This window comes from Tursiops truncatus, chromosome 14 (assembly GCF_011762595.2).
Source record: "Tursiops truncatus isolate mTurTru1 chromosome 14, mTurTru1.mat.Y, whole genome shotgun sequence".
Classification (NCBI taxonomy): Eukaryota; Metazoa; Chordata; class Mammalia; order Artiodactyla; family Delphinidae; genus Tursiops; species Tursiops truncatus.
This window is the reverse complement of record NC_047047.1, coordinates 82,060,109-82,071,488: the sequence shown is the minus strand read 5'-3', so window position 1 is coordinate 82,071,488 and position 11,380 is coordinate 82,060,109. Positions and strand designations below refer to the sequence as shown.

The 11,380-nt window shown below is 44.7% G+C and overlaps 1 protein-coding gene across 6 annotated transcripts in view; it reads right to left on the bottom strand.

Annotated features, from left to right (window-relative positions):
- The window catches only part of ADAM17 (ADAM metallopeptidase domain 17), a 52,115-nt gene that overhangs the window by 7,136 nt on the left and 33,599 nt on the right, over positions 1-11,380 (bottom strand). For all 6 annotated transcript variants that reach the window (XM_019943302.3, XM_019943303.3, XM_073791728.1 and 3 more), the window contains 4 exons: positions 10,803-10,955; positions 6,075-6,274; positions 4,970-5,073; positions 57-191 (listed from right to left, as the gene is read on the bottom strand). In XM_019943302.3, the coding sequence (XP_019798861.2) occupies positions 57-191; positions 4,970-5,073; positions 6,075-6,274; positions 10,803-10,955 (592 nt within the window). The remainder of the gene's footprint in view (positions 1-56; positions 192-4,969; positions 5,074-6,074; positions 6,275-10,802; positions 10,956-11,380) is intronic.

Here is an 11,380-nt window from a genome sequence, read left to right as displayed (position 1 = left end):
CACCCGCTGCTCCTGCCCTCGCCCCGCTGCAAGGATGGGCAGGGCCACGTGCTCACCGTTACACGCGCAGGACTCCAGCCTCTGCTCCCGCTCGCAGAAGGGCACACACTTGCCGTCTTTACACTTGCCGAGATCCAAGCACACCGTGTCGTCGGCAGCATCGCCAGGAGGGGGGCACTCACTGCTGTTACCTGCAGCACGCAAAGGGCACACGGGCCGCCCTGAGTCACGCGGCCCAGTTCCACGGGGCGGCCCGTGTCCCGGCAGCCGGGGAGCACCGAGGCCTGGCCATGCCGGGCACCAAGCTGCCCACTCCTCCCAGCGTCCACCCGGCTCCCATGGCCTCGCCTCCGTCACTACTTACACATGCCAAGCATTCTGCTTTTACCTTTATACTGTGAAACATAACATACATACAAAAGAATGTATATACAAAAGAGATCTCTACTACTAGCACCAATAAAAGACACCTGTGTGCCCTCCCTTGACTAAGACGCAAACTCCCTAGGAAGGCACACGACCATCCCCAAGCCACACGCCCGCTCCAACGGCCACCCTTCAATGTACTCCATTTCTCTCTCACCTCAGAACCTGACTGTATGCGCTCAGTACCCATAAGGTTCTTGTCTCCACTCTCTGAGAGGACTGGCTGCTTCTCACCCTTCAGATTTTCTCTCCAAGACCTCCTTGCTCAGCCTTTCTCAGCCATCCCCGAGGACCCTGCCTAAGCTGGTGGCCCCTCACCCCCGCCATGCTCTGTCACTCCACGGGCTCCTGCCCTTCACAGCACGTGTTTTACAATTTACATCTATTCGATTACCTGTGGTTATTTTCTGTTTCTTACCACCAGACTGGTAAGCTCCATGAGAGCAGAGCCCCAAACTATTAATGAATCAGTGATGTCCAATCCCTGTCACACTGTAGGTAAGCCACAGATATTTCTTAAATGAATCAATGATTCATAAGGACAAAGAGAAGCCAACCAAGGATGTTAAATTCGAGAGAAAGGGTGGAACGAATGACTCATTCTGGAAAATGAGAAGCACGAGCAGTTGAAAGCCAACACTAAAAGGGAAGGGAAAGACCACAGGCCTGGCCTCTCAGCTGAGGAATGGAACCAGTCAAAAGATTCGGACTCAAAGGGCTGTGAACTTAAAGGAATCTGCCCTATTTCCTACAAAAGCAGCCTTTCATTAACTACCTAACACATATGAGACACTTGCTTAGGCTGCTACCTCTGCCTCTGGTTTTATAAAACCCGTTACGGGTGCTGGGCATTCAGAGTGCCAACAAGACTGTCTTATAGCAAACTCACTGCCACTGGAAGCAAACTCTGGAAAAAGTACAGCAAGTTCGGGGGAGGTTTATGTTCTGTACTGTCACCATATTTTTAGTATGTTATGCTGCCCTCAGCAGAGACATAAAAAATGCTTTAGAATATTTGTTGAACATCTGTTCTTAAAAGATTAAAATCAGAGTATAAAAAGACAGGAAAATAATTAAAAACATATAGCATCACCTATTTAACATGGTACTCCGAGTGGAGCATGCATGCAGATCTGCCAGTGGATGCTGCAACAGAGGGCTGGGCCCTGCCCCGAGCTACCAGTTGCAGGAGGCCCGGGGAGGGGACCAAGCATTTCCATTTCTAACAAGAGCCCAGGTGATGCTGCTGCTGCTACTTTGTATAAAATACCAAGGGAACAAAAGGCTGTTTGAAAAGGAATATCTTTTTTTCAAATTGTTTTACTTACACTTATTTAAAGAAAACATCTTTCTATTATTACAATAAAGACAAACACTGAGCACAGCTAGAAAGTGGTTTTGGGGGGGTTTTTTGGGGGTTTTTTGCGCTACGCGGGCCTCTCACTGTTGTGGCCTCTCCCGTTGCGGAGCACAGGCTCTGGACGCGCAGGCTCAGCGGCCATGGCTCACGGGCCCAGCCGCTCTGCGGCATGTGGGATCTTCCCAGACCGGGGCACGAACCCGTGTCCCCTGCATCGGCAGGCGGACTGTCAACCACCGCGCCACCAGGGAAGCTCCTAGAAAGTGTTTTTTAAAGACTAATTGAGATATTCAGGCTCTTGACATTTGCCAAACTAATGTGATGCTGACAGATCTCAGAATGTAAGAATCATGTGTAACATCTCATAAAATGCACGTGTAAAAGCCGAGGGAAAAATCAAAACGAGATAAAACCTCGCATCCACTAGGATGGCTACAATCAAAAAGACGGGAATTCCCTGATGGTCCAGTGGTTGGGACTCCACGCTTCCACTGCAGAGGGCACGGGTTCGATCCCTGGGTTGGGGAACTGAGATCCCACATGCCGTGTGGTGTGGCCAAAAAATAAAAAAAGACAATAAGAAGTATTAGTGAGGATGTGGAGAAACTGGAACCTTCACACATGCTGGTGGGAACGTAAAATGGGCAGCCACTTGGAAAACAGCCTGGCAGTTCTTCAAAGGATTAAACAGTTACCGCATGACCCAGCAATTCAACAAAAGGATATATATATAGGAGAAATAAAAACATAAGTCCACACAAAAACTTGCACACAGGGACTTCCCTGGTGGCACAGTGGTCAAGTATCTGCCTGCCAGTGCAGGGGACACGGGTTCGAGCCCTGGTCCGGGAGGATTCCACATGCCGCGGAGCAACTAAGCCCATGCGTCGCAACTACTGAGCCTGCGCTCCAGAGCCCGCGAGCCACAACTACTGAGCGCACGTGCCACAACTACTGAAGCCTGTGCACCTAGAGCCTGTGCTCTGCAATGAGAAGCCACCACAACGAGAAGCCCGCGCACCACAACGAAGAGTAGCCCCCGCTCACCACAACTAGAGAAAGCCCGCGCACAGCAACAAAGACCCAATGCAGCCAAAACTTTAATTAATTAATTAATTAAAAATTGGGTGGGTTCATTAAAAAAAAAACTTGCACACAAATCTGCATAGTATCATTATTCATAGCAGCCAAAAAGCAGCAACAATCCAAAATTCATCAATTGATGAATGAATAAAAAATGTGATATATCCACACAATGGAATATTATTCAGCAATTAAAATAAATGAAGGGCTGATTCATGCTACAACATGGATAACCCTTGAAAACATTATTCTGAGGGAAAGAAGCCCACATATTGTATGATTCCATTTATATGAAACATCCAGATTAGGCAAATCCATAGAGACAGAAAGTAGATGAGTGGCTCTCTGGAGCTGGGATGAAGAGGGGACTCGAAATGGGGGCTGAAGGATGCGGATTTCTTTTTCAGGTGATGAAAACGGACTGGTAGGTGGATGCACAAATGTGAGTATACTAGAAACCACTGAACTTACACTTTAAATGGGCAGGTGGTATTATATGTTAATTGTATCTCAATAAAGCTGCTACAAAAATCAAACCAAGCAACCAAAGGGCACAGAAATTAGAAAAATGCAAGATGGGATAGATACACCAGACAAACAGGCACAAGAACAACAAACAGGCAGCAGACTGAATACTAACACGTTAAAACAGTATATGTGTAACGGATTCACTTTGCTATACACCTGTAACTAACACAACACTGTAAGTCAACTATACTCCAATACAAATTTAAAAAAAAAATTTAAAAGAAATCACAAGGGTCAAAAAGGAGCATTACATACCGATGAAGGAATAGCAGATCAAGAAGATGTAGAGAATATGTCCAATCATGTACCTAATAATATAGCTTGTGGATTTTTTAAAGGAACAACTAACTATAGGTATTAAGAACTACAGGTAATATTGATAATCAATACAATCTCAAACTTAGCTCCAGATAAAGTCCTAAATGTGAAAGGTAAAACTATGAAGCTACAGAAGCAGCTGTGGAAAATATCTTTGTGACTATCCACAACTCAAAAAAATAAACACACAAACAAAATGACAGATTTGATTCAAGTGAAAGATTTCAGTTCCAAAAAGGACAACAGATAGGAGGAAGGCATATGCAATGTTTAAACCAAATGGATTATCATAAAAGAACTCCTCCAAATCAGTAATAGCAAAAATGAAATGCAATTTTTAAAAATGGACCAACTAAATGAACTAGTTATTCACAAAAGGAGAAATCTAAATAGCTAACAAATATAAAGAGATGTTCAAGAAAAATGTAAATAAGAAGAAATCACTTTATACCCATCAGACCAGCAAAAAAAAATAAGACAGCTAGATAATACAGTGTGTCAGCAAGGACGTCAGAATACAGGAACCTGGACCACTGACAGGGGCACTGACAAAACCCGTTACTGCTGTTCTAGAGAACGCTGGAGTGCCTCCCTCCACGACTAAGCAATTCCACTCCTCCGTATGCACCCACTCCTCCGTATGCACTCAGCAAGCTCTCAGAGCTCCCAAAGTAGATGTGTAAGGGTGTTCGGTGTAGTCCTATCTGTAGTATTAGGAGATAAAGGCAATCCAAGCAGCTACTGCTTGGCGAACAGATAAGTAAAATATAGTAAATCACAAAACTAAACACTCAGCAAGTGCCCGAAACAATGAACTAGATACAAAGATACAGATACACAGACAGAAATACAGAGCAATAGAAAACAGAGTTGTAAAAACATGGTATTGAGTTTAAAAAAAAAACGATCTAAGGTAGAGTACCACTTTGGCACGTTAAAAACACACATATACAGAAGATAAACACACTATCTTTCAAGGATATACACCTATCTAGGCAAATATTAGACACGTTAAAGCAGATGCCTGTGAGGGGAAGGAGAATGGAAGTGAATAAAAGGGAATAAACAACGAAGAGAAATAATCACAGGCCTTGCACAGACCAATGACAAGTGTGCTGAGATCAACTCAACTCTGCACATGAGGTTAACAAAAAGAAAGGGCTATATTCATCTGAATGAAACACAATCTTGCTTTCCAACACACACATACCTGCTTGAGCAAATTATTCCAAGAGAACCGACGGGAGGACATACCTGTGCAGTAAGACACGCCTTTGCACGTAGCATTAATGGCCTCTTGGCACTTCTTCTGGGCCGTCTCGAACTGACAGTTTTTACAGCAAGGACTGTTCCTATCACTACAGAGGAAGAGCAGACAGTCCAAGTCAAAGAACAGCCCCACAGCACAGACTACGGTCATGCCACAGGGCCCTGAAATGGCAGGGCAGGGGCTCCTGGCTGGATCACCCACTCCTGCACAGACTCCCAGGTGGTAGCACCACCTGCACATGGTCCATCCGCCCTTCCTGATGCAGACTCACGCAGCACAGTGGTCCAAAGTGACCCATCTTTAAAACATCTTGGTGTCATTGGTTTTCATTAACTTAATACAGTAATTAAAAAAAAAAAAAAAAGGACTTCCCTGGTGGTCCAGTGGTTAAGACTCCACACTCCCAACACAGGGGGGCATGGGTTCGATCCCTGGTCAGGGAACTAAGATCCTATATGCCGCGTGGCGCAGCCAAAAACTTAAAAAAACAAAACAAAAAATACTCAAGCCCACAAGGCAACAGTGGTCAAGAAACTAGTCAGCCCTGTCAGTATTTACAGTGTTAATAAGCACTGTATTCCGTTAAATCTGTGACCATAAATCAAAGTTTTCCCCCTACTTCTAAGGCAGGCACTGGACGTTAAAAATGGAAATTTAAGTACCTTCTAACTTGTAACCTGCTTCCTCCACAGTTTCTGGGATTAAACAGTATTCTTCAACACTATTTACAGTATAGATACACAATAATTAATTTATGTCCCAGGACTGTCATTTTGATTGTTCCCCATACTTTGTTATTATGAAAGGATGTAGCCATGAACATCCCTGCTGAATCATCTTTGTGCATCTGTTTCCTTAGAAACGATTCTTTGTACTGTGGCATCGCTACAGCAGAGAGGATGCGAGATGGAGGATTTGTGATACAATGTCACATTGCTTTCCAGAAAACATTTTTCTCGCTATAAAGGGCAGAAGGGGTAAACACACACTTGCCAGGCCCTCTGATGATTCTAGAGCCCCGCGCTTTCAGCCCGCTGTTGTGAGGACCCCTGTCAGGCGCCCAACTCCACCCCGCGCCACGCTCCTCACCTGCACTGGACGCCCGGCCTCAGCATGCAGTCACTGTTGCAGCAGGTGTCATTGTTCAGGTACATGATGCCGGGGTCACACTCCTCCCCCTCGTCCACCCTGGAGTTCCCGCACACTTTGTTGCTGCGTTCTTGAAAACACTCCTGGGCCTTACTTTCAATGGTCTTATAGATGGACTGTTTACTGCAGTTTGAAAACATCTTAAGAGAAAAGAGGCCACATAGGACCCAAAATAACATAAAAATTCATTCCCAGGTGGTGTTTGTGCTTCTTTTCCAGGGACAAACTTTAACACAAAAGCCACAATCAGAACCACCTTGAAGGTATGTCAGGTTCACTGTCGCCTCTAAATGTCATTTGTATGGAATTGAATCATGGCCCTCTGTAAGATGCTAAAAAGGTGACATGAACGTGGTTAAGAACCTAAAATTCTTCACAGGAAAGTAAGCTACACGAATGCTGAGACCAAACACCCCAGCCAGCCTAGCACGAGCAGAGAGTCACCAGACTCTAAGCCACCCCAGGCGCAGGCACAGGCCCCGCTGCAGGGACAGTGAGAACAGGGCACAGGCGGCCATCTTCCTAGATGCAACGTCAGGCCTGCAAAACAGGGTCTGCTCTGGTTTACCTCTTCAGCTTTCCCTGGGTATTTACATCAATGATCCATGTTTAAAGTGTTTAAATAGTTGAGCTTAGTAAGAGGCATGTTATTACATATAGTCTATTAAAAGATTAAATTTCAAATTATTACCTAAACGTTTTCATGAGTCCCCAAGATCTTAAGTTTCTTTGAGTTTCTACAGTTGACCAGCATCTCAAAGGAAGCCTGAACCCTAGCTTGCCCACTTGGTGTACAGAAACATGAAAATGACCTTCTAAATCTGGGCATTTTTACCTGGAGCTCTAAAATGGAGTCCATTTCCCAAACCATCTGAAATTATCAAGAGAAGCGGAACAAGACTTGGGTAAAGCTCAGCGCGGGTACTTGTAGAGGTAGGGCCGCCACGGTTTGCAAACGGATACAATGGCTTCACTTTCAACCCAGACAAGGGCCATGAGACCCCTGAGGAGCAGAGAGCACAGGACCCTTATGAAATAGTATAACATATACACTGGTCTCTGGCCCCAGTTCCTAGCACAGAGCTCCCGAAGCCCCTGTAATTTCCTGGGTCAAAATGGGAGTGTCTTTTGTTGTAATGAGCTGACTTGGAGTGGGCTCCTTGGGGGCTCCTGGATGGGGGCTGGTCACCAAAATGACCAAGCCGCCATGAGAAGCTTGGAATTTTCAGCCCCGCCTTCCATTCTCTTTCGAAGGGACAAGGGCTTAAAATGGAGCTAATGGCTGATCGTGCCTATGCGATGAAGCCTCCATAAAATCCCCAAAGTACAGGGTTCAGAGAGCTTAGGGGTTGGTGGACACGGGGGTGGTGGGAGAGGGGTGCACTCGGAGGCAAGGCAGCGCCACGCCCCTTCCCACACACCTCGCCCTCTGCATCTCTTCCATCTCGATGCTCATCTGTATCCTTGATCATAGCCTTTTATCATAAACTGGCAAACGTGTTTCCCTGAGTTCTACGAGCTGCTCTAGGAAATTAACTGAGCCCAAGGAGAGGGTCACTGGAACCCCCAATCTATAGGCAGTTGCTTAGAAGCACAGGCGATGACCTGGGCTTCTGAGTGGCATCTGGGGATGTGAGGGGGGGGGGGAGCGCAGCATCAGGGCACTCTTACGGGACTGAGCCCTTAACCTTTGGGATCTGATGCTATCTCCAGGAACAGAGTGTCAGAACTGACTTAAACCCAGCTGGCGTTGCAGGAAACAGCTTGGTGTAGAGTAAAACCTCCACGTTTGGTGACCAGAAGGGTCAGAAGTGAAGTGGGCTCTGTGAATAGTAAAGTAGACACACAGGAAGAAACACACAATAGGGAAGAACTGTGTAGGTTTTCCCTACACAGGAAGAGAAAACTGAATTGATTTTCCTTTTCGACCCTCCAAAGGTGACTGTGACCACTGAATCAGATACAAAAGGATTACTCTCCGAAAGACACTGAAGACCCCATCTCCCTAAACGGAAACACTAATTGGATTTTTTTTAAAGCATAGTAAAGACATTTTTAAGGGGCCTGGTTATTTCAGTCTAGACCTCGGGCAGTTGTATTTTGCTGCGTTTATTCACCAGCACTGCATACTCATGAGCTCAATTCTACGAGTTCATTATGGGAGGCCAGGTCCTTATGAATTCAAATTCACACTGAACCAATCAGATCTCTTTGCTAATTTATCAGAGTCACACCCCTAAGCAGCTGGACCCCCGGACAGAGCTGAGGGAAAAGTGACCACTTCACTCTCGCTGCTGTTGCCTCCGCACTCCCCAGAGACCTCTGAGCCCTCTCTCTGTATCCTGACCACACCGCCTTCTCCTCCCACCAATAAACTCTAAGAGGTTACAATCCCTAATGCCGTCTGCTCACAGCAGAGCCTGTGGCTTGATACTTCTCAGTGGCTTGTCTGGTGCAAGGTGCCAGGTCCTGTCTTTCTAGGTCGAGGAACCACCTTATTTTTGTCCTGGAGCCTTGTTTACCTAGTTAAAAACATTTTAAGGAATTAATTTTAACTAAGGAATTAAAATGTGGACTAGAAGATGCTCCGTATCTTTTTACAAGGAGATTACTACTTGGGTAAACCAAACTATTAAAGAAAATACACTTGGGACAAAATAAATAAATGGATAAAGTGTTCTTCGCTGATAGACTAGCAGCTCCAGGATAAATAAATGGCTCTGCCCAGCCTCCATCCTCATTAGCGAGTTCCTACAGGGCTGTTCCGAGAGCCCATCGGCGAAGTCTCCCTTAGGAAGAACTTGTAACAGGAAGAGTGAGCACCACGCATGCTCACGTGAACAGTCTGCAAAGTAAAACATTTTACCCCAAAGTACTGATGCCATCCTCATGACCAAGAAGCAGTGACTAACAACTAGAGCTGCACTGTCTAGTACGGCAGCCACTGGCCATATGTGATTTTAAATTTCTTTTTCCTCACCACATATTTCACACTTTTTATTACAGAAACGTTCAAGCATCTGTAAAGTGGACAGAATGGATTCATGAATGCTCACATGGCCCCTCACCAGCTTCAGCAATTATCAACTCATGGCTTCGTGACTCACCTATATCCTCACCATTTTCCCTCTGTTCCCACACTGTTTTTTGTTGTTGTTGTTTGGGTTTTTTGCAGCTTTATTAAGGCATATTTTACATATCACAAAATTTACCAGTTTCAATTGTACAATTCAGTGATTTCTAGTAATTTTACCAAGCGATGAAACCATCACCATAAATCAGTTTTAGAACATTTCATCACCTCAGTAAGGTCCCTCAGATCCTTTTACAGGTAATGCCCATTCCCACCTCCAGCCCCAGGCAACCACTACTGAATTTAAATAAAACAGAATTTAAAATTCAGTTCCTTGGTCTCTCCAGCCACATTTCAAGTGCTTACTGGCCACATGGGGCTAGTGACTACTGTATTGGGTACAGCAGATAGTGTTCCCCCATCACAGAACCTTCCAGTGAACAGTGCTGAACTATAATGTACATCATTAGAAAGAGAGAGACAACCTCTGAAAAAAGGAGAAAAATTCAATAGGGTATGTGATACAATGGAAGAACAGGCAAAACAGGTAGCTCCTCAGGCACAGGTTGTCCAGTGGAGGAAAAATAAAGCATAACAAGCAAAGAAAGAGAGGAATGGACTTTGCACCTAACAGCCAAAGAAAACAAGATGCAACAAACAAAAAACACGACAAAAAAACATGAGACCAGAATTTTAAAAGGCAGGGTCAGGGCCAGGGAAACGCAAAAGTAATCCTTTCCTCTAGCTCCTAGTCAGGCTTTAAAAGGGGAGTCAGGACAAATAACTTGACACTTCCTTCCTGATTAGATGCAGATGGTTAGCCCATCCCCCAGCCCACTTAAATTCTGCACAAAACCACAATATTTTCCTCATGATGCCTCATGCTGCTCAACTTCAAGTAAGAGGAAGAAGGCCCAAACAGACATCTATGAACACTTTCAGTTCAGGCTCTACGAGTTAGTCACAGCCACTCTTAGCAAAGTCTCTGAAGCTGTTTACCATGTCCCAAGTCAATGAGTATGGTGTACTCCATCAGACACCCTCAAAAATCGTTCCTCTAAAAAAACAAAAATCGTTCCTCTATTTACCTAACAAGTATTTATTATGTACCAGCTACCCTGAACAGGCACTGGAGACAGAACCGGTAACCAGAAAGGCAAGGAAGGGCCCTACCCACAGGACGCTTACATATGGCAAATTAAATATTTTTTTGCGAAGGTTTATTAAAACGTACAAATTGTGAAGCAGTGTAGGGTTAATATGAATGACAAACCTGTAAATTAAATGAAGTTTTTAATTGAAAGCCTGAGCCCACCAGATCCTGCAAACTAGGACTCCAGTGCAAGCCATTATATTAAGTAATTAATTTTCCACACAGCCCAAACCAACACATGATCATCTTTGACAACAAACAGTCCAGAGGAGCAGATTTAGATGGACCATGTTTCACTCTTAATACACACAACCAAGTTTCAAGGTACTTCGTAATCTGCCGTTCCATCCCTAGAATGGAAAGCTTTTCTGAGCTCTCATTATAATTAAACATAGCCTCTTTCTTTCCTAACCACATAAAAAAAGCTCCAAAAGTTACATACCTTATTGTTCTCGTGATCGCCACTCACAGCTATGGGATACATAACATACTTTCCTCCCTGGTCCTCATTTGGGGCACATTCTGCTAGACCATCTGGATCGTGTTCTGCTCCAAAATTGTGCCCCAATTCATGAGTTGTAACGAGGTCAGCTTCCTGAAGGATCATGCAGAGCGAAGATTATTTCCTAATAGCCAACCATCAAGTGCTCTGGCCAGCTGGGCCCTGCTGTCTTAGATGTTGGACTATGACTTCTTCTATCAATTACAGAAATTAAACAGAATTCATGGGATTTTATTTAATATTGCAAGTAGTATTATAAGGATGAATTTAAATCAGTGTAAGAAAACATAACTTAAAAGATACACTGGAACACTCTTACTGAGGCACCAAACATTGGCCATTCCAAACACCGCCTGGCACCAGTAAACCCAATAGCTAACAGTCAATCACCCAACCTCCCGCCCCTCACCCCAATCACACTCCTGTTAAGATCTAACTATTGCGGGGGAGGGGGTGGGTGAAAATAAGACAACTGAAGAACAACAAAACAATGTTCCTTATCCCAGTGACTGAATTCA